Source organism: Lissotriton helveticus, chromosome 3_2 (genome assembly GCF_964261635.1).
Source record: "Lissotriton helveticus chromosome 3_2, aLisHel1.1, whole genome shotgun sequence".
NCBI lineage: Eukaryota > Metazoa > Chordata > Amphibia > Caudata > Salamandridae > Lissotriton > Lissotriton helveticus.
In genome coordinates this window covers 474,517,293-474,541,442 of record NC_136062.1, presented here as the reverse complement: position 1 = coordinate 474,541,442, position 24,150 = coordinate 474,517,293, and the positions used below count along the sequence as shown (strand labels likewise).

At 45.7% G+C, this 24,150-nt stretch overlaps 1 protein-coding gene across 1 annotated transcript in view; it reads right to left on the bottom strand.

Annotated features, from left to right (window-relative positions):
• CRY2 (cryptochrome circadian regulator 2) overlaps window positions 1-24,150 on the bottom strand; it is a 305,570-nt gene that overhangs the window by 119,291 nt on the left and 162,129 nt on the right. Inside the window, exon 6 of the mRNA XM_078684383.1 lies at window positions 20,704-20,844. Coding sequence (XP_078540509.1) covers window positions 20,704-20,844 — 141 coding nt within the window. The remainder of the gene's footprint in view (window positions 1-20,703; window positions 20,845-24,150) is intronic.

Below are 24,150 nucleotides of genomic sequence, written 5' to 3'. Positions count from 1 at the left end.
AACAGATTGAGAGCTAGAGGGTATTCCGAGCAGACATTAAAAGCAGCAGTAACTAAATCCCTTTCAAGATCTAGGGAGAGTCTTTTTCCTGATTCTACTCCTACAACTGAATTACCTTTGGACACAGAACCCCAACTAGAGTGCCCACGTCTAATCACTACTTTCAGTAGGGAAGATAGGAAAATCAGGTCAATCCTGAATAAACATTGGTCGATCATTCTGAGTGATCATATCTTAAACACCAGATTACCCTCTTCCCCTACTGTAACCTTTAGACGGGCCAAAACCACGGGCAATTACTTGGACAAAGCTGCGCCTGAACTAAAAACTAAAACTCCATGGCTACGCCCGACTATGGGATTCTTTAAATGCTCCAGTTGTAGGGCCTGTAAGTTTGGCGTCACTACCACCCACTATCTCACCCCGTTTAGCACAGTTGCCAAAACCATCAATGGCAACTATAACTGAAAAACTGATCATGCTGTGTATGTTCTGGCGTGCACCTGTGGGCTTAGATATGTTGGCAGCACTAAGCTCCAGGTGCACGTCCGAATATTACAGCACTTGCGGGCAATTCTTCATAGTGACCCTACATACCCGGTCGCCCGACATTTCAAGCGGGTTCACAACAAAGATTTAAACTGCCTCAGCTACTTTGTGATTGGAGCAGTACCCAGATTAAGAAGAGGAGGTGACCGTGAGGCAGAACTCAGGAAAATGGAGTCTAGATTCATATTGGAACTCGATAGCCGTTGGCCCAACGGGCTCAACAACATTGAGGAAATGCACCATTTTTTGTAATTATCATGTCAATACTGGTTGCTCTACTCTGTTTTCCTCTCAGTAAATATACATGTACTTCTAGTTAGGTTCCCTATTAGAAGTACACTGTGTTTGCGATATCCCTTGTCCCATGATCTGTGTTTACAACTAGTGAAGTTTAGATCGTTATTCACTCATGGTGACACACATCATGTACTCTATTATATAGCACGATCAATATTCAATTTTAATATATTCATACAATTCCATTCCAGGACTTATTGAAAGAGTTTTATGGTAATCATTCCAATGACAATTTTAGATTGTATAGTTATTGAAATATGAAGGTATAAATTGTGGATTTGTGTATATTTATATTGTGCTGAACATCTACATGTATGGGTTATCGATGGAGATGCACACGTGTATATACTTGTATATAAAGGGGAGGTCTGTGCTTGTATTTGTATATGTATGTATGTATGTTCACATATATATATCGATATATGTGTATGTATATATGTATATAGATGTATATATCTGGGTTGAAATTGGGTCCTTTTGTGTTCGTTATAACAGTGGGGGGGTTTTTTGAGCTGATTTAAAGTTGCTGTTGGTTAGTTGTGGGTGAGGGTATGTAGAGGTGGGGGGTGTGTGTGTATATATATGAAATATGGTCTTATTTATACATATTGCCATTTTTAGCTTCTTGGAAAACAATTTCTTTTTCTACCTGGAACACTTTAAAAGAACTTAGTACAGAACGGGATGGTTTGATGAATTTAATCATGCATTTATTAATGTACATTGTATATTTGCACATTACTGTTCTAATGGTAGTGTAGTATGTTCCCGCTACTTTCTTGCACTTTATTACATCTTTATCACTTATGCACTTTTTTATCTATGCACTTTATAAACTTTCGCTGCTACATATAAGAATTTGCATATTTGCACAGAATTGGTATATATGTCATTTGAATTTTAATTTGACAAAAGAAATTGCTTCTTAATGCTTTTGATCTACAATTTTCATTATCTGACTGAATTGGATTAATTCCTGGATTTAACCAGTAACAACCGTCTGTAAACTTGCCAGCAAATAGACAAGTATATTAGCGATAGTGTGTTCTCACTGTTTATTATATGTCACGTGATCATGGTGGACGCCACCAGGGGGCGGCGTCAACATCACTGCATAAACGCACAAAATAGCATAATGATCCTAAACATGTTGCAGCGTGACCAAGGGCTTCTGGCCCGAAACGCGACGCTGGTTCTGTTTTTGGTTTTAAAATAAATACCATCTTGCTGACTCTGCTGGTCCGGTCCTTATTCTTTGCTGGCGTGGAGGCGGTGTCTGCGAGCGCAGAGCAAGCTGAGGAGGAACTTTCTTTTTCATATATATATATATATTCAATGTTTAAAGCTACGTTGATTTTAAAAGCTAAACGAACCCATCCCTTGCAATGCTGCATATGATTAAGCCTCGTTGAGGCGAAACGCGTCATGCTGTGCTATGCTGTCTCCAATAAAGAAACTAAAACAGCACGATTGGAGTGGCCGTTCGTGAGTTACTTTTTATAGCTTAGATGGTGATATATATATATATATATATATATATATATATATATATATATATAAATATATACACATATATGTGTGTGGTTATGTGAGTGTGTGTCTGTCTGTGTGCGAGTGTGTATGTATATATAAGTACACAGAGATAGATAGGTGGATAGATAGATAACAGAAAAGCAAACTAAGTGACACAGAAATCACTGCTACTTATCACCAGGCCAATTCACTAAATTTCAAATGATTTCCAAATTTCTCTGTATATTTAGCCAATTACGCTATTTTCTCCTTCATGTGCTTTCTTTCATTTATGAGCTAAAAGTTTTTCCTTTGGGGCAGCCCATCTGAGGTTTGATACTGCAATGATGACTTACATACAATTTGAAATAAGATGAGGAATTTATAAAAAAAATCCAGCTCAGTAATGCAGTAGAGGTTTTGCCTCTGTATGGGAAATCACAGCGTTTCACCATAAATGCATATGGTACGTCTCTAAATTAAGTGGTCAGGGATTCCTGCATGCAGGCAGTAACATTCTACATTTATGACTATCAACGAAGACGCCACGATGCAGAAGAAAATTAGTTACATGCCTGTAACTGTAGTTCTCCTGTATTGGTGTCTTTCATAGATTCACATGCTTGAATCATTCACATGGCGTCGAAGTGGGAGTCTCACTGTATAATCAAAAAAGTAGTACTAAATAATACATATACCTATAATGGCTTGAAAACGTTTTCTTCAATAACTTATCCACTTTATTTATTAAGAACCAAACTTCAGCCAATCAGACGACAGCACCCTCTAGAACACTTCCCACCAAGCCTTCACTCCCTCAGATTTTCAAATACTAGTGTGGAAAAAAGAATCTTAGACAATAAGGGAAGCTTCTATAGGGAGGAGGATGGGTTGCATGTGAATCTATGCGTCCCCAATACTGGAGAACTACAGTTACAGGTAAATAACTTATTTTCTTCTTCAGTACTGGATCTTTCATAGATTCACATGCTTGAATCAGAATAACTAGAAGTTAGAACTCCTGCACAATCATAATTAACTAACACAATAGGGGATGTTGGGTATTAGAATAAGTCAAGGCTCACCTTATCGGAATAGATGACGCAACACTTCTTATCCCACATTCTTTCCACTCTGTTCGGACGACTCCAGGCAGTAGTGTTGTGTGAACGTGTGCCAGTTCATCCATGTTGATGCTCAACATATTTCCTCAATAGGTACACCAGTGAGAAGAGCAGTGGTGATAGAGACAGCTCTGATAGAACATGCTATTACTTTATTCGTCAAGGCTCTTCCAGCATTACTGTGGCAAAGCTCAGTAGCCGCTGCAATCCACTGAGCAACATTCAGCTTGGAAACTGGAAAATCATTAAGATGGTTCCCATTTGCAACAAGTAGCTGGTCTGATTTTCTAAATTGTTTTGTCCTGTGTAGTTAGAATTTGAGGCATTTTTTAAAATCTCAAATATATAAGGATTCGGCAGCACTCTCAGCATTCATGAATAATATCTTTAGGACAAGTGCTTCATTAAAATGAAAATCCAATGAAACCTTAGGTAGAAATTTGGTATTGGGTCTAAGAACCACACTATTATATTTGAACTGAATAAATGTTTTTTTAATTGAAAACGCCTGAATGTCACTGACTCTTCTTGCTGATGTGAGAGCTAATAAAAATTGTTTTAAAAGTTTATCTGCTTTGTGAATAAGCTCAACTGGAGCCTACATCAGTTGTGCAAGCACTATATCGAGTTGCCAAGATAGAGGAGGTTTCTTAATTGGATGAAAGACTCCAAAAATGCCTTTAAGAATTCTTTGATCACTCTACTAGACCACAGGGAAGGTGAGCCAGTCCATGTTGTAAATCTTGAGATTGATGCTAAGTATGTTTAATCGAAGTATGTGCCAAACTTGATTGTGCTAAAAATAGCAGATCGGGCAGAAGTTACTACAGTGGTGTTGAAATAGGATGAACTTCTTATTTTTAGCACCACAAACAGAAACGATTCTATTTCAGCTTGTACGTTCTACTCGAAGTGTCAGCTCTGGCTTTCACAAGAATTTCTCTGTAATCTTCAGAGATATTCAAGTTTGCAAACTCATTGTATTCAGGAGCCAGGCCAGCAAGTGCAAGGACGTTGTGTTCATATGCAAGATCTGGTTGTTGTTCATTGTCAGTAGTGTAGGCAGAGGTCTCAGGCGAATGTGAGTCTTCTCCGATAGGAGAAGTAGTTCACTGAACCTATGCTGTCTGGGTCATCTCGGGGAAATCACAATCATTCAGCACAGTTTCCTTCCCATTTTGCTTAGAAATCTTGGGAGTAACCTGGTCGGGCAAAAAGCGAATCCTTGACCATTTGTTCAAAAATGCATCTGCCAGCGACACCGATGTAGGTGCCTACTTGCATAGAACCAGCATTTTTGATTTTCCAGTATTGCAAACAGATCTAGGTTTGGTTGGCCCCAACAATCGAAAATGTTATCCAGAACTTCCTGACTGAACTCCCACTTGTGACAGCTGGTGTTGGTTCTGTACAACGTATCTGCTACAACACTGGCTGATCCTGGAACATGCTCTGTTTTGATTGTTATCTGTTGTTAAAGAGCCAACTTCCAAATCTCCTGTGCCTCTTTTACTAGAGTTGGTGGTTTTGTACGCCCTTGTTGTTTTATATAAGGCATGCTGGTGGTGTTGTCTGTACGAATCAATACTGACAAACTCTTTATCTTGGGTAGAAATGACTGCAGATTCAGTGTTATGGTTTTGAGCTCCAGCAGATTTATGTGCATTTTCATTTTGTACTGAGTCTTTTTACCACCAATTCTCAAATCCTGTGGGTGAGCGCAGCCCCACCTCTCTAGGGACGCATCCGTGTCGATAACAAATTCATGAATATGAGGTTGCAAGGTTAATCCCTTGGACAGATTTGCATCTTTTCTCTACCAATTTAAAGATGTTTTTATTTTTGGAGTGATTTGTATTAGGACTTCATTCTGAGGAGTGACTAGAATAGGCAGTATTCTGTGTGCTAAGGGCTTGAGTATTTTTTGCCTTTCTTGTGACATGAATGCTTTGTTTTAAATTGTGTCGAACTAATCCCAAGAATGTTATCTTTGTAGAAAGCATTGAGGTACGATTTCTGCAGGTTGACTGTAAGGCCCATGTTGTTAAGCAGTGGATGTTAGGTTCTTGTTGTCTTCGTTGCCTGATGAATTGGTGCTTTTATCAACCAATTGTTGATGTATGTAAATACCTGAAAACCCCTTTGCTTCAAATAAGCTGCAACTGGAGCTAAGCTTTTTGTAAAAATACAGGGAGCCGATTTTAGTACACAAATGAAAAACGTTGAATTGATATTGAGTGCTGCCACCTTGAATCTTCGGAACTTAATTTAGGTGGATTGGGATGTGAAAGTAGGCAACATGCAGATCCAAAATTGACATATAATCATGTGATTGAGAAGAGGCTGGATGTCTGCAGAGTAACCATGCGAAAGCATTGTTTCCTTAGGTATTTGTTTCTCAGATCCATAATGGGTCGCCATTCTCCCATCTTTTTTCTGATCAAGAAGAACCGGAAATGAAAACCCACTCCTTTCTGGGTGATCAGTACTATTTCTATCACGCCTTTGCAGGTCATGGTTACTACTTCCTGTTGAAGCATGTGCAGATGAAGAATGAATGCTCCTTTCAAGATTTTATAATGAATTTCAAAGTGTGACTGTTGGACCTGCGATGGGCAAGCCCAGCACAATGGGGGTAGCTTGGCTCAAGTGACAAGGCAGGTGAAGGCTGTAGTGTTAAGCCGGCTCTGACCCAATAATAATTCCTTGTACATCCACACCAAAAAGAAGGACACCACACCACTGCTGTAGAAAAATACGATTCCTTTATATAAAAGTTCTTTGTTGTAAATAGGGTTGTCTGGGAAAGCACATATACATTTCTTTTGGTCATACAGTTCTGGTAATAAATAGTATTAATAAATAGAATAACGTCAGGAATGAGTATCACAATGAATATCACAATAAATAACAGAATAAATATCAGAATAAATATCAGAATAAATATTGGTTCATTTAAATAAACAACCACATGTTTCTTCTGGTATCGCTGCCACCAATTAAATACTTTCGAATCATTACATCTGCAATACGTTTCAAATGGGAAAGATAACTCTTACAGTTTATGCTATTTTCAATGACCAGGTATACGGCTTCTCTGAGCACAAAATAAGGTTTGGGACTCTTTAATAATCACTCAAGGCGTATGCGCGTATATCTAGAAGGCAAGGAAACACAGTAAATACATCATTTGCACTCGGCGGTCACCGGGAGAGGATCTCTGCTTTGCCAGTGAAGTCTATGCGCGCCTACGGGCTTTAGCACCACTTGAGCACAGGCGGCACCGGTTCAAAGTCATTAGACCGACGAACGGGCTGCCGGAGAGGTCACACAACCTTCGCGCACAGTCAAATAAATGCCGGTTCACAGTTCCTTCACAACGCTGCATTCACTGTGAGGAAACGGGCCCACCTCACATCGGCTGCAGTCAAGATACGATTCAACCGGGCACAACACTCCTCTCGTTAGCGACGGGGCTCTCAGGGGCTCCACGGACCTCCCTCCGACTTCCGCATACAGGGGGGTTCCCGCCCACAGCTACAGCTCCCGAGTCACTGGGGAGTGGCAGAGACGCTAGTCCCGCCCAACGAAGGCCGGCCTTTCCCCGCCCCGGCGCACCACCTCACCTTCTATCTGCGCAGGAAGCGCTCTACGCTGGTGGGGCTCGGAGACGTCCGAGCTCCCCTCTAGAGGCACCAGTCGCGAAGGGGGCACAGCTGATGATCGCGGTCGCGGTGAACTTGCTCTCGCCTCGCGACTCGATAAATCGATCACAGTTCACCACCGGGGGGCCGGGGAGGCACACGAATCTGGCCACAGTCTCTTGGGGGCAATGAGGTACTCGCTGGGCAGGCGCTGTAGGCGCTAGATCACTTCTCACGTAGCTGACTGGAACGCCAGTCAGACACAACGCCAGCAACCCTTTGCTGCTCTACTGCCTGCGCTACCAGCCACCTCAGGGGTCAACAGGGCAGGTGTCAATCTGGTGTCAAGTCTGGAATCTCTTCTCTAATCTGAACTTCATCATCATCTTCATCTAAAATGGCCGCCAGGGACTGGGCCTTATATAGCCAGTGCCCTGGGGTACTGGCACGAGCCAGAAGGTTCTAGAACCTTCTCTGGCTGTGACAATGACAAGGCATTCTTGAGGGGTATTTAGGACACTCACAGCCACCGTACTGGGGTTCTGGAGCAGCCATTTTGTGTACCTGAGAAAAATAAAGGAATTCCTGTCAGAAATGCGCGCCAACCAAAGGGCGCCAAAACCTCAAAAGGCCAGGGTTCATGAAGGCTCCAATGGGAGTCACTTCACATGAGGAAAAAGGGTGTCCACCATTTTAAGTTCATTTATACAGGTTGACAACCCCAGTTTGTAATGCCACAGGTTTGGGCCAGGCGCCTTGTAAATAGGTGCCACAAACCTTGTGAGCAACTGGGCATCAAGGAACATCTAACCCCATGAGACAACACATAAAAAGTCCTGGTAGACAAATAAAAAGCGACAAATTTTGGGAGGTACAGGGGAACAAAAGAAATCATAGTGGTGAGGGGACTCTCAGAAACAGACGGGTCTAACACGCGTCCCCCCCAGCTGAAAGTGGGGAGAGCTACGCAACCCCTTGGGAGTCCTCAACACTAAGGCGGAAATACCTGGAGAGACCGTCTGCATTGGCGTGGTCAACTCCGGGCCGGTGTTCCACCCGAAAGTCCATTCCCTGCAGGGAGATAGACCACCTCAACAGTTTGGAATTTTCCCCCTTCATTTGCATGAGCCAACGAAGGGGTCGGTGGTCTGTCTGAACAAGGAAGTGTGAACCAAACAAATATGGTCGCAGCTTCTTCAGTGCCCAGACCACCGCAAAGGCTTCCCGCTCGATGGTACTCCACCTCTGTTCCCGGGGAAGCAGTCTCCGTGACAGAAAGACCACGGGTTGATCCAGACCCTCTTCATTGAGTTGCGATAGCACCGCCCCAATGCCAATGTCGGATGCATATGTCTGGACAATGAACTCTTTTGAAAAATCTGGAGCCTTCAGGACTGGAGCTTTACACAATGCTTGTTTCAGAGTGTCGAAGGCTCGCTGGCAAGCCTCCGTCCAAATGACTCTCCTGGGTTGCTTTTTGGCTGTGAGTTCTGTAAGGGGTGCCACGATAGTGCCATACCCCTTCACGAATCGTCTGTAGTAACCTGTGAGGCCCAGGAAGGCTCGGACCTCAGTCTGGGTCTTGGGGGGTTTCCAGGCCATGATTGCCTCAATCTTCGCCTGAAGGGGCTGCACCGTTCCTCGGCCCACCAAGTGTCCTAAGTACACTACCGACCCCTGTCCAATCTGACATTTGCTGGCCTTGATCGTCAAGCCAGCCCATTCCAGGGCCTGGAGAACGGCTTGCAAGTGCTGCAAGTGATCCTCCCAGCTGCTACTGAAGACAGCTATGTCATCCAAGTAAGCAGCAGAGTATGACTCCATCCCGGTGAGGATCGTGTTCACCAGCCGCTGAAAAGTGGCAGGAGCGTTCTTGAGCCCAAAGGGCATGACGCAAAACTGGTAGTGTCCATCAGGTGTGGAGAAGGCTGACCTTTCCTTGGCTCCATTAGACATGGAATCTGCCAGTACCCTGCAGTGAGGTCAATGGTACTGAGATATTGGGCAGCTCCCAACCGGTCAATCAATTCATCCGCCCGAGGGATCGGATGAGCATCCGTTTTGGTTACTGAATTAAGTCCTCGGTAGTCCACACAGAATCTCAATTCTGGTGGGGTGCCAGGTGGGGCAGCTTTAGGAACTAACACCACCGGGCTAGACCAAGGGCTACTTGAAGGTTCGATGACTCCTAGCTCCAGCATCTTAGCTACTTCGCTTTGGATACTGGCCTTCACCTTGTCAGACAGCCGGTAAGACTTTGACTTTACAGGTGGGCTGTCCCCTGTGTCCACGTCATGGGTACACAGATGGGTCTTACCCGGGACAAGGGAGAACAGAGGAGCGAATGACCCCAAGACCTGGCGACATTCCTCCTGCTGTTCAGGAGTCAGGGTTGGCGAGAGTTTCACTCCCTCCACTGACCCATCCTTTTCTTGAGACGCAAAAAGGTCGGGGAGAGGCTCCGTGTCCTCTTCCTCCGATCCGTCAGTCACCATAACCAACATGACTTCGGGCCTCTCGTAGTGGGGCTTGAGGCGATTGGCATGTAACACCCGATGCCGATGCCGAGGGGTCTTTACGTCCACCAGATAGGTAGACTTGCCCTTCTTCTCCAATACCTCATAGGGGCCTGTCCAACGGTCCTGGAGGGCACTCAGCTCTCCAGGCTCCATCACCCACACCTTCTGGCCAGGCTCCAACTCCACTGGGTGAGCGTTGTGGTCATACCACGCTTTCATGACTGCCTGACTGGCTTCCAAGTTGTCAGAAGCTTGCTTCCACAACTTAGCCATTTGGCTTCGGAAGGCCAGCATGTAGCTCACCACATCCTGGGGAACTTTCCGGGGAGATTTTTCCCAGGAGTCCCTCACCAGGCTGAGGGGTCCACGTACAGGGTGCCCGTACAAAAGCTCGAAGGGGCTGAAGCCCACTCCCTTTTGCGGCACTTCCCTGTAGGAAAAGAGCAAACAGGGTAGGAGGACGTCCCATTTCCTCCGCAGGCTTTCGGGTAGACTTCTGATCATACCCTTCAAGGTTTGGTTGAACCTTTCCACAAGACCATTGGTCTGTGGGTGATAAGGAGTGGTGAACCTGTAAGTCACTCCACACTCCTTCCACATGGCCCGCATATATTCTGACAGGAAGTTGGTCCCCCTGTCAGACACAACTTCCTTGGGGAATCCCACTCGGGTAAAGATCCCCATCAAGGCCTTGGCCACTACTGGTGCAGTAATGGTTCTCAGAGGAATTGCCTCTGGATACCTTGTGGCGTGATCCACCAGGACCAGGATAAACCTGTGACCGGATGATGTAGGTGGATCTAGGGGCCCAGCAATGTCGATACCCACCCTTTCAAAGGGGGTGCCAACGACGGGAAGTGGTTCCAGGGGAGCCTTCAGCTTCGTCCCTGTTTTCCCACTGGCTTGGCATGACACACATGACCGACAGTATGTGTCGGACGCCACCCTCATTGGAGGCCAATAAAAGTGTGGGACAAGCCGGGCAAAGGTCTTGTCCTGACCCAAGTGTCCTGCCAAGGGAATCTCATGAGCCAACTCTAATAGGAAGGCTCGGTAACACTGTGGGACTACCAGGGCCCGTGACAATCCGTGCACTGGCGCCCTGGGTTCACTGTAGAGGAGACCATCCTCCCAGTAAACACGATAGTTCCCAGACTCGTTACCTGCTGCCTGGGCTTCAGCCTGTTGCCTCGACCCTCGAGGGTGGGACATTCCCTTTGTCCCTTGCTCAGTTCCTCCCTGGATGGTCCTCCTTCCACTCGCCACTCAGTGGGGATAGGCAAGTCCTCCAACGGAACCATGTCCTCCTCCGCGGACTCCGGGTCCACCTCCACAGGTGGCCTATCCGTCTCACGGGGCATGGACATCGAGGCAGGCTCCTCCTGTCCTCGAAATGTTCCCTCATCAGCAGCTGGGTGGGCCATTGTTCCAGGCTCCAACCCACGCGACTTCTCCTCCCGAGCAGCCGCAGACCTGGTACTCACACAGGCCCAATCAGGTGTACCCAGCATCTCAGTATGAGTCCGGTATTCCACCTCCTTCCAAGCATTGTGCTCCATATCATTGCCCAGCAGACAATCGACTGGCACGGCGGGGCTTACGGCAACTCGAAGTGAACCTGCAACCCCTCCCCACTCAAAGGGAACCTCGGCCACAGGATAGTGGCCCATTCTGCTGTCAGCCATCACAGCTGGATGAAGTACGCCTGGAATCACCTGCTCTGAGGACACCAGATGACTCCTTACCATAGTCATACTGGCTCCTGTATATCTCAGAGCTTCCCCTCTATGGCCATTGATGGTGACCCATTGCCCATACTTGGTAGTATTTGAGGGCACCTGGATCTTTGGAACCACCTCCCGATCACCCAGGGACACTAAGGTGACACCCGCCCACTCCCCCCCCTTAACTAAGGGCATCTCCTCCCCGAGCGCTACACTAGCGACTCCCGGGGCCTTTCCTCCAGTGAGAGGGGGTAGTCTCTTTGGGCATTTCACGTCTCCCTTATAATGTCCAATACCACCGCACTCATAGCAATGGATAACCCTTGGCTGCTGACTCTGGCCAGGATTAGGGTTCTTCTGCGGGTTAGCCTTAGAAGTGGAGAAGAAACTTTTCCCCTTAAAGGTATTTTGGGGGCCTTTGGAGAACTCCTGCTTCTTGTTATCTCCCCCCTCTTTCTTCTGGGGAGCGCCCTGTCCGGACTTCTGAGAATCTCCTCCCGTCCCCTTCGTGGATACTCGGGTACTTGCCCAAATGTCCGCCTCCTCAACAAGCTTACGGGGGCAAGTAAGTTTGCTGTCTACCAGGTGTTGCCTCAGCTCGGGAAGACATTTCTCGAGTAGATGTTCCTTGAGTATCAGGTCGTACAACCCTCGATAGTCCTCCGCCTCATTACCTTGTACCCACCCATCCAGGGCTTTCTTAGCAAAATCCAGGAAGTCAACCCAATTCTGTGAGCTCAGCTTGTGGCTGCCCCTAAACCTTTGCCGGTATTTCTTGGGGGTCAACCCAAACTTCCTGATGAGCGCTACCTTCATGGCGGGGTAATTAACCTGTTCCTCCCGGTCTAGGGCCAATAGGGCATCCCTACCTGTCGGAGGCATGTACCGGTATAATCCACCACCCCAATGCTTCTCATGGATCCCATGGGCTCTTAAGGAGACCTCATAGGCTGCCAGCCACTTGGCTATGTCGTCTCCAGCGGTATAACTGGCGACTACGTCTTTGGGTAAATGGGGCCGGGGCTCCCTGGCAAATTCCTTTGACTCGACACCCTTCGGAGTGATGTTAGGGGCCTGGAATTCGAGTTCTCGTAGCTTGAACTCATGTTCCATCCTTTTCCTTTCCATCTCCAGCTTGGACTCATGTTCCAACCTCCTCCCCTCCCTCCTTTCTTCCAACTCCATTTTTGCTATTTCCCACCTTAACAGTCTTTCCTCTCTCCTGTCAGCTAACTCGGTTTCTGACAACCCTCTCGATGACACACTGCTGCCCTCCCGTGTGGTTGCCTTGGGGCTGATTGACATCTCACCCACCCCGGGGGGACATTCCGCAGTCCTATCAATGACAGTACCTCTGTCTGATTCCTCCTCCTCCACCGTTCCCTCCGTGTGTGCTTCCACCCATGCTCGCAGACTAGTACGGAGCTCCTCTCTTTTGGCCCCTCGCCTGACAAACACTCCCCTCTCCTGACAGAAATCCTTGAGCTGTGCCACAGTATAGGTCTTCAGCTCTGACATTTCGAATTCCATCTTGTCAGTGAAAAGTGTGGACAACCACCCCGAAGTAGGTGACCAGGATAAGAACTTTGAGGGTCACTTCCACCCACCTCCAGGAAAAAATTTGAAAAAAACAAAACGTTGAATTGGAGGGCCGCTAGGGGAAAACTCCGGGTGTGTACCTGTGGTGCACACTGAATTATTATGGGGTTCAAAACAAGCACGGCTCGCAATCCCACCGCTGTGCCACCAATTTTATGTTGGACCTGCGATGGGCAAGCCGAGCACAAAGGGGGTAGCTTGGCTCAAGTGACAAGGCAGATGAAGGCTGTAGTGTTAAGCCGGCTCTGACCCAATAATAACTCCTTGTACATCCACAGCAAAAAGAAGGACACCACACCACTGCTGTAGAAAAATACGATTCCTTTATATAAAAGTTCTTTGTTGTAAATAGGGTTGTCTGGGAAAGCACATATACATTTCTTTTGGTCGTACAGTTCTGGTAATAAATAGTATTAATAAATAGAATAACGTCAGGAATGAGTATCACAATAAATATCACAATAAATAACAGAATAAATATCAGAATAAATATCAGAATAAATATTGGTTCATTTAAATAAACAACCACATGTTTCTTCTGGTATCGCTGCCACCAATTAAATACGTTTGAATCATTACATCTGCAATACGTTTCAAATGGGAAAGATAACTCTTACAGTTTATGCTGTTTTCAATGACCAGGTATACGGCTTCTCTGAGCACAAAATAAGGTTTGGGACTCTTTAATAATCACTCAAGGCGTATGCGCGTATATCTAGAATGCAAGGAAACACAGTAAATACATCATTTGCACTCGGCGGTCACCGGGAGAGGATCTCTGCTTTGCCGGTGAAGTCTATGCGCGCCTTCGGGCTTTAGCACCACTTGAGCACAGGCGACACCAGTTCAAAGTCATTAGACCGATGAACGGGCTGCCGGAGAGGTCACACAATCTTCGCGCACAGTCAAATAAATGCCGGTTCACAGTTCCTTCACAACGCTGCATTCACTGTGAGGAAACGGGCCCACCTCACATCGGCTGCAGTCAAGATACGATTCAGTCGGGCACAACACTCCTCTCGTTAGCGACGGGGCTCTCAGGGGCTCCACGGACCTCCCTCCGACTTCCGCATGCAGGGGGGTTCCCGCCCACAGCTACAGCTCCCGGGTCACTGGGGAGTGGCAGAGATGCTAGTCCCGCCCAACGAAGGCCGGCATTTCCCCGCCCCGGCGCACCACCTCACCTTCTATCTGCGCAGGAAGCGCTCTACGCTGGTGGGGCTCGGAGACGTCCGAGCTCCCCTCTAGAGGCACCTGTCGCGAAGGGGGCACAGCTGACGATCGCGGTCGCGGTGAACTTGCTCTCGCCTCGCGACTCGATAAATCGATCACAGTTCACCACCGGGGGGGCGGGGAGGCACACGAATCTGGCCACAGTCTCTTGGGGGCAATGAGGTACTCGCTGGGCAGGCGCTGTAGGCGCTAGATCACTTCTCACGTAGCTGACTGGAACGCCAGTCAGACACAACGCCAGCAACCCTTTGCTGCTCTACTGCCTGCGCTACCAGCCACCTCAGGGGTCAACAGGGCAGGTGTCAATCTGGTGTCAAGTCTGGAATCTCTTCTCTAATCTGAACTTCATCATCATCTTCATCTAAAATGGCCGCCAGGGACTGGGCCTTATATAGCCAGTGCCCTGGGGTACTGGCACGAGCCAGAAGGTTCTAGAACCTTCCCAGGCTGTGACAATGACAAGGCACTCTTGAGGGGTATTTAGGACACTCACAGCCACCGTACTGGGGTTCTGGAGCAGCCATTTTGTGTACCTGAGGAAAATAAAGGAATTCCTGTCAGAAATGCGCGCCAACCAAAGGGCGCCAAAACCTCAAAAGGCCAGGGTTCATGAAGGCTCCAATGGGAGTCACTTCACATGAGGAAAAAGGGTGTCCACCATTTTAAGTTCATTTATACAGGTTGACAACCCCAGTTTGTAATGCCACAGGTTTGGGCCAGGCACCTTGTAAATAGGTGCCACAAACCTTGTGAGCAACTGGGCATCAAGGAACATCTAACCCCATGAGACAACACATAAAAAGTCCTGGTAGACAAATAAAAAGCGACAAATTTTGGGAGGTACAGGGGAACAAAAGAAATCATAGTGGTGAGGGGACTCTCAGAAGCAGACGGGTCTAACAGTGACCATAGGTGATTAGATCAAAAACCCACTTGTCAGTTGGTATCAGCTTCCATTGATGTAAATAATTTGGGATTCGGCCCAAATTGGCTGGTAGGCTATAGAGGGTGTAACCAGCACCATCAGGTCGTCACTGTTTCCAACAAGTTCTCCTTCCTTGAGAAGGTTGTTTCCTTCTTGGAGTTTGTTTGGAAACTGTTGCTGGGGATAAGAAGGTCGATATTGTTGCTGTAAGAAAACAAGTTACTAACCTGTAACTTTGGTTCCCCAGTATTGGTAACTTTCATAGATTCCCATGCTTTGTATCATTCCCCGTCATCAGCCTGGAAGCCTCGGTAAACAATAAATACCATTGCAGTATGTACACAAGAGAAAGTCATCTCATTTTGTAGCCTATCTACCTCTTTGTGTAAAAGAGACCAAAGTTTGCAACAACCAATCAGATCAGCCTCACCCCATAGAAACCTCAGGAGAGAGCCTCAGAGCCTCAGATTTTTGCAGCCGTTGAGTAACAGTAATCGCTTTTGCTGAAGGCTGAGCTTTCCCCGGGGAGGAGGGTGGGTGCATGGGAATCTATGAATGTTACCAGTACAGGGGGACCAAAGTTACAGGTAAGTAACTTGTTTTCTTGCCCCAGTATTGGAACTTTCATAGATTTCCATGCTTTGTATCAGAGTAGCTAGCAGTAAAAAATAACCATGCACATTTTGCCATCAGCGTATTACAACATTTCCACATAGAAATCATTATGTAAGCATATAAACCTTGTAACAATAGACGCAGAAAGCTTATGCGATACAAAATGTGCAATTATAGGAAGGAGGGATAGAAGGGAAAGCTCACCTCTCATTGGAACAGATTCCTCAGTACAGCTTGTCCTACTGCCGCATCGCTCTTCATGAAAGAGTCTGAGCAGTAAGGTTTTGTGAAGGTATGGGCGCTGCTCCATGTTGCTGCTCTACATATGTCCTTTATAGGGACTCCAGAGAAAAGCGCCGCCGAAGATGAGACAGATCTTGTGGAATGAGCTCGAACCTGTCTCTCCAATGGCGTTCCTGCCATCCTGTGACAGTAGCCAATAGCACTCGTAATCTATTGTGAAATCCCCTGCTTTGAGAGAGGAAGTCCTTTCCGGGGAACACTAAAAGCCACAAAAAGCTGAGGAGATTTTCTAAAATCCTTTGTCCTCTCTAGATAAAATTTGAGACATCTTTGGACATCCAAAGAATGAAGAGAACGTTCCGCTGGTGTCGTAGGTTGAGGAAAAAATTATTTCAGAACTACTGGTTCATTCAAATGGAATTCAGACGGAACCTTTGGGATAAATTTTGTGTTGGTTCTCAGAAACATAGAATCCTTCCTGAACTATAGAAAAGGTTCTTGGATGGAGAGCGCTTGCAATTCTCCTACTCTTCTAGCAGAGGTTAGAGGCAGAAGGAGGGCTAACTTCCATGACAAGATTTTTAAATCCGCGCTGTGAATTGGTTCGAACAGAGGCCTCATCAGGTGAGCCAGAACGAGATTTAGATTCCAGGACGGAGGTGGCGGCCGTACTGGTGGGAAGACTCTGAAAAGACCTTTCAAGAATTGTTTGATAACTCTAGCAGACCAAAGAGACGGACCTGCCGTCGACCTTCTGAACCTTGAAATAGCCGCTAGATGCACTTTGATGGAAGAATGAGACAGGCTTGATTTTGCCAACGATAGAATGTAGGGCAGTATCTGATAAGGAGCTCAAGAAAACGGATGGATGTGCTCCTTATGTAAATTGATACTTGTATAGCGCACTACTCACCCGCAAGGGTCTCAAGGCGCTTGTACGAATACCGCTGTGGAACCCATCCTGGCTTTCCCTGTGAGGTGTCCACTCCTGGGCACCCCCAAGGTGGAGGCCAGGCATCCTTAGCGTTGTGGGGGCCGTTGTGGAGATTAAGCAAGCTATTGCCCAGATTTGCAGAGTGGGACTCCATGATTGGAATAGGCACAGAGGCAAGAATTATCAGGTCCGTGGAATTTTGAGCCCAAGACCCGCCGAGGCGGGGAATTGAACCCTGGTCCCGGGCTAGACCTCTGCATCAGGGTCTGCCGCTCTAACCATTGAGCCACACTTCTCCGACACCCCAGGCAGAAACGCTTCCATTTAGCTTAGTAAGTTTATTAGTACTTGGTGCGCGAGCTTGAGCCAACATTTCTCTACACTCCTGAGGAATATCTAGAGTGTGCTCAGGAGCCAGGCTTTCAAATGGAGATATCCCGGATCTGGATGTATCACCTGTCCCTGTGACATCGTCAACAGAGATGGAATGAGAGGAAGGTGACATGGATAATCCTGGGACAGTATTAGGAGTTCTGTGAACCAGAACTGGCGAGGCCACGACGGTGCTATTAAAATCATTCTGCAAGGTTCCATTTTCATCTTCCTGAGAAGCCGTGGAATCAGGGTATTGGAGGAAAGGTGTAACAGAATGGCCTTACCAAGACATCGAAAGAGCATTCCCCAGCGATCCTCGTTGGTGATGCCTGCTTGCATAGAATTGGCATTTCCTGTTTTCTGGAGCGGCAAACAAGTCTATTGTTGGAGTACCCCAACGTTGAAACACCTTCTCCAACGTGCGTTGATCCAAATCCCACTCGTGACAGGCAGATTTTAGACGACTCAGGGTGTCTGCTGTAGTGTTGAGAGTTCCTGGTATGTGCTCCGCTGTGAGCACTACCCTGTGTAGAATCGCCCATTCCCATATTTCCTGGGCCTCTTTTGAGAGGAGAAGGGACCTTGTACCTCCCTGTTTGTTTACGTAATGCATGGCCGTGGTGTTGTCCGTCCTGACCAGCACAGTTGTGTTTTGAATTCTCGGTTTGAACGCCTGCAAGGCTAGGCGAATTGCTCTGAGCTCCAATAGATTTATTTGGAGACAACGGTCTTCCGCATTCCAGATATTGCTGACCTGAAGATCTTGTAGGACTGCGCCCCAGCCTTCCATTGAGGCATCTGTGGTTATAATCAGCGGGGATGGAAGCATCCTGAACGAAAGGCCTCTGGAGATATTTTCCTGGACAGCCCACCAAGCTGCCGCCTTTTTCATAAGAGGAGTGACTTTGATTTTGTCTTCGAACGAGCCTTCCGCCTGGCGCCATTTCATGTCCAGCTGCTCTTGCAAGGGGCGCATTCTTAATCTGCAATGCGGAACTAATGGTATGCAAGATTATATCAATCCTAGAAAGGATTTGTAGAGATGAAGCCAAATTGGACCTTTTCCCCTATAGACGGATTGCTGAGGAGATTAGCTTCTTCTGCCTCTCTTCCGAAGGGTAAGCTTTGCAAACCCTTGTATCCAGAATTGATCCCAGGAATTTGACTCTTGTTGATGGAACAATGACAGATTTGTCTTTGTAGAGACATAGACCCAGACTTTTGAAAAGATGAATGCAAAACTCGACAGCCTTTGTCGTCTAGGTAAGGGAATACTTCTAGCGATTGTTTCCTTAAAAAAGCCGCTACCGGGCCAATACTGTTGTGAAAATCCACGGAGGGGATCTGAGCCCGAAGGGCAGGACTTTGAATTGAAATTGGCTCTTGGCTACTGTGAAGCGCAAACATTTTCTGTGAGCTGGGTGGATCAGAACATGAAAATATGTGTCCTGGAGATCCAAAGTCGTCAAGTAATCCCCAGGATTTAGAAGACGTAAGACGTCTTGAAGAGAGACCATTCGAAAGGAGAGTTTTATGAGATAGGTGGTGAGCTCCCTCAGGTCTAAGATTGGGCGTCACTTGTCTTCCGTCTTCTGTATGAGAAAAAATCTGGAATAGAATCCTTTTCCTTTTTGAGTGGGTGGCACAGGTTCTGTCGCTCCCTTGGCGAGCAGATGAGAAACTTCGAGATGGAGAAGATGCAGCTGTTTTGATCCCGTGGCACGAGGGGCTCTTGAAGGTGGTAAATTTTGGAACTCTAATGTATGGCCGAATTGTATGGCCCGTGTCGCAAAGTGTTTGCATTTAAAACCTACATTTAAAACCTTAAATCTTGCAAACAAGGGAAAAATATGCAAGCATTTACTTCGAATTTGTCCAAAAGGGAGAAAAAGATAAGAGGAAGTTTTACCTGTAAAACTAATTATGCCATTTACGTACTTCAGTGCCCATGTGGCCTGAGATACGTGGGGAGCACAATCAACCCTGTCCACTTAAGAATTTTACAACACATGAGGGCCATAAGAAATGCTGACAAAGCATATCCTGTAGCCCGCCATTTTGAGCTGGAACATAACAAAGATGATGCAGGATTAATCTATTTTGTTATAGATAATGTGCCGCACAGTGCCCGAGGAGGGGACAGGGAGAAAAAACTAAGACGCTTGGAATCACGCTATATTGTTGAGCTGAATACCAAGGCTCCGATGGGCCTGAATGTGGAAGAGGACCTGATCACTCACCTGTAGATAGTACTGTACTTCTATGATATGGATTAAGTAAGACAATGAATAAAATGAAATGTTGAAATAGATACAACAACCCAGCTAAGCTCGACTATAAGGTTTTAATGTAGGCTTTAAATGCAAACACTTTGCGACACGGGGGTTATTGGGGTTTCACTTAGAAAGTGAGTTAGGCTTTAAAAGGGCACATGCCCACTATGGATTAATTCCCTAAACAGACAAATTGTAAGATATATTCTTTGCATACTATGTATTCAGCTAGCCCACTAGGGCGATATATGATCATGTCTAAATTAAAATTAAAATAATTCTTGAGGCGGGGCGCGGTAATATCTTAGCGCACATGCGCAATTGCCTAGCGAGGAATTATTGCATGGATTTATCGCCTTATATAATTGTTAATGCGATAACTGCAATGACGACCAAGATTCAATAAAGTTACAATTTTGAATAAAACGGGCAAGGGAGAATTAAAATAACAACCCTCCCAGTTATAAAAGACAAGCGCTAAGATAATTGTGCTGATAATGATTTGTACACACTTGTGATATATGTGCACTTCAAAGAATATATAACCTGTGTAATGCACAATATTATATGTTTGATCGTAATGGTCTAATGCTTTGACATTGCAATGTGTGCAAGGAACTACAAGTCTGTTATCCATGTCTCTCACGCTGTAGTTTTACTGTCACGTGATGGGGGTTTGTTGCACAGCGTTTATAATGGCCGCAATGAGACATAAACCTTCGGTGATCAAGCCTGCGGGTCAGGCGAAACCCGTCCAAAGGGCTGACTTGAATAAACTTTTGGCCAGCACATGGTGTCGTCTAGCGTGGTGTTTTGCTGCGTGGTTGGAGTATTAATATTAATATATATATATATATATATATATAGAGCTGCATATATGGTCTTCACATATATGTCATATGTTTCCGGGGTCCCGCGCATCGGCGGAAATATTCATGTGCCTATGACTATTGATGAGGATCCTCTGGAAGAGAAGCAAGTTTTCAGCTTACTGTAGGTGACTTGAAACCAAATTAAAAACCAAGTTAAAAAGGCCCCAATGACGTGTGCAATACAACAAAGTGACTTGTAAATAATATTGAGCACAGCTGCAGATCATTACTGTTATCAAGCAATTGCATTTCAGTAAATCCTTACCTTTTCATAAAGGTCACGAAGCCTGTAATAAAACAAGCGGCACGACAAACAACCGAACCTAAGGTATGGGCTGAGACCTGTAGGACTAGCCAGGAGAGAGTTTGCGTTCATTCTTGGCCTCTCATAGTTGGCAACCCATGCCTGAAATAATCAAAATAGGATATGGAGTGAAAAAGTAGGCCAACACAAGAAATAACAGTTTTGAAAATCAATAGCGTAATACTCAGCAACATTATGAAACATGCAGATTATGGTAAAAGTAAACACAGGGTTTGGAAAATTCCTATCCAATAACTGCACTATACAATAAACTGAATTATAAATTAGAATTTTAGTTAATTATTTTCACAGTGTTTGCAAAGAATGTTGACTTAGTTGGAAGGCATTTACAACTGAAAGATTATAAAGAAGGAAGAGATATTCATAAAGTCAATGTAGTATTTGGGGACTGCTACAAAGGGTGTGGCACCAATTTCAGGGCTGGTCCACAGTTCTTGCGTTGTTGGCTCTTCTTTGGCCTTCCTTTTTTCCCAGGCAGATGACTCTGAGTTCCTGGTGTAAAGGGGCCACATAAATACTGCGTTTAGGGGCGTTAAGGGGAGAGTAAGGTAGTAGTCAATATGCTACTTCCCCCTGGGGTGACTATATTCCCTATATGTAAGTGTAACACCTTTTGACTATCTAATTTATTGCCTGCTCTGGTGACAAATAGGCCCATGGGCAGGGGGTTGTGTTCTCCAGGTCTGGGATGAAGCTGTTGTCCCTATCAAAGGCTGCAGTGGCTTTGTATCCACTGGCCTAGGCATGCTAATTCTCTAGCCATCCTGCTGGAGGAGTTGTGCTCACCTTCCTCTGGAGCGGGCACTGTTCCTGTCCTCTGAGTGCAGACTCTCACCTGCAGGGGTCAGAAACTCATCTAGAGGACAAGTAGGGTACAGAGGGCACCTCTACGGTGCCCTCTAGGTGCATTTCATAATAAATCTAGTACTGGCCTCAGTACAGATGTATTAAGATGAGGTGCTTCATACCAAAAACCTTTATCTTCAGTGGGTAACTCGTAAAGACCAGTGCCCACATATGTTTAAGATGGCTTCCTGATAACTTGTAATGTCATAGGAATGGTACCAGACATCACAGGGGCATATTTTCCTATGCAGCTGTGTCCTCACATATAATACACTGACCCTGCCTTAGGGCTCCAAGACCTGCTGTAGGTGGGACTAACATATAGTATATGCAATGTACATTTGCATGGCACACAGAGAGTGTGCCATGCCTTGTTCTCAGAATGCTTTCCACAAATTCACTCAGCCTGCAATGGCAGCCTGAAAGTAGTTTTGTGTGGGTCCCATAGGGTGTCATAATGCATGCTGCAGCCCTTAGGGACTCACTTTAGTACCCATGCCCTCTGTACCAGGGGTGCCATTTACTAGGGAGTAACAGGGGTGTAAACGTGCTTGCCATTGGGTTACAAAATAACATTTACCTTGTGTTAGGGAAAGAGCACTGGCACAGGGGACCTCGTTAGCCGGGATTGGATGCAACTTCAGTCATAAAGCATCAGTACAAGGGCAAAAAGTCAGGGTGACTATGCCAAAACGGGCACTTTCCTACAAGCCCCTCGCAAAGATTGAGGGAATTCTACACAGCAGTAAAGGAAAAAGCTAAAAGCAGTAAAATTCAATGGTAAAGTCATTTCTCAGTAGAAGTTATTCCAAGAACAGAGCTTCATAATCTGACTTCACAGTAGCAGAAAAAGTACTGAGAAACTAACTGCCAATATAGGGCTTTACTTAAAGCTGCTTTTGGAGTTTTTCTTAATATGCTGCCTAGCAGTCCCCAATTACATCCAATCCCATTAAGCTTTTCTTTTAAAAGGCTCAATATTTCGAGGAACAAAAAAACTATTTCACACCAAATAATTTTTTTTTGTAAGTGGTTTGTTGGTATACGAGCTGAGCATGCAAACTAATTTGAGCTAATGTTTCCAATGCATATACTAAAGCAGACAATAAACTAACAGTTTTGAAGAGGAGTTTTTTTCTCATGTTAAATTCTTTGGGACCCCTCACATGGGCGGAACTAATTGTGGGTTTTTTCATCCATGAGGTTCCTTTGTTGGAAAATATGATTGAAAGGGAGACTCTGTTGTGCATTCAAGGAACCTTGTAACTGTGCTGCATAGTGGAACCGTAGAACTCCCTTACACTAACAATGCAGTTTTTCTTCTGTGAGAGTCTGAGGTCCCTGGGAAAGAGGTCCCTTTCAAGTTCTCTCTTTTAAAGGGTAGCAAATAAAAAGACGTTTGAGGAACTGTGCTATTTCATATATATGTAAATCCATTTTTATTTGCTGGTGGGTGTATTCTTTTTATATTTTGTTTTATTAAAAAATAAAGCAGAAAAAATACTAACTAGAAAAGAAGTAATTCTGCCATTGCATTGGCACTGTTTTGAAAATGGCATTTCCCTCAGACTTAAAAGTCTTCCAGGACCCAATCATGCACTTAGATATTCTGGCCAAGATCAATCCAGTTTTTTTTCTCCATTTGCACCAGTGCGGATGAGCGCATTTTGCAAATTCACACATTTCAAAGGCTATATTAAAAAAAGAACATATACAATTAATAAATATAAAATGTGTTCTATATAAACAGGTACATTCTCCCCTCACATTTTTGTCACTGTTCTTTTACATACAACAAACACCTAATGAACAAGTTACTTACCTTTGGTAACGCATTATCTGGTAGAGGCTCTATCTAGCTGCAGATTCCTGACCATTGAATTTCCCAGGCATCAGGCTGGATCTGGAAACATTGGCTGAGCAATACCCCTTGAGCGCGCTGTTGGGCTTGCTCGGTTCGGCTCTGCGTGATGTCGTTGTTAGCGTCGCTTATGACGTCGCTGTACCTATATAGGTGCCACCCAGGTGCACGGACGTCATTACTTTTCGTTTTTTACACGCCAGAAGCGCAGAGCCACGAAGTAACTGACATAGTCGTGGGCAAAACTAGGGCCCTGAAAAAGGGAGTAACCGTAGCCCTACAACATTAGTATGCAAAGCGGGGAGGCATGAGTGGGGCTGTAAGGAAACTGCAGCAAGATAGAGTCTCTACCAGATAATTCATTACCGAAGCTAAGTAACTTGTTTATCTAATACAGACTCCTTACCTTTGAATTAGATACCCAAGCCATACCATCCCGGCGGTGTGTTGCGGACCAATACCTCAAACTAAGAAGTCCTGCAGGGCCGAACGGGCAAAAATGCCATTCCCTGTGGACCTGACTATCCAGGCAGTAGTGTTTGGCAAACATGTGCAAAGATGCCCGTGTTGCTGCCTGACAGATGTCAAGGACTGGGACACCCAGAGCCAAAGCCATAGTCACAGCCTTCTCCTGGTGGAATGGGCCCTAAATCCCTCAGGGCGGTGCCTCTTTGCCAGGG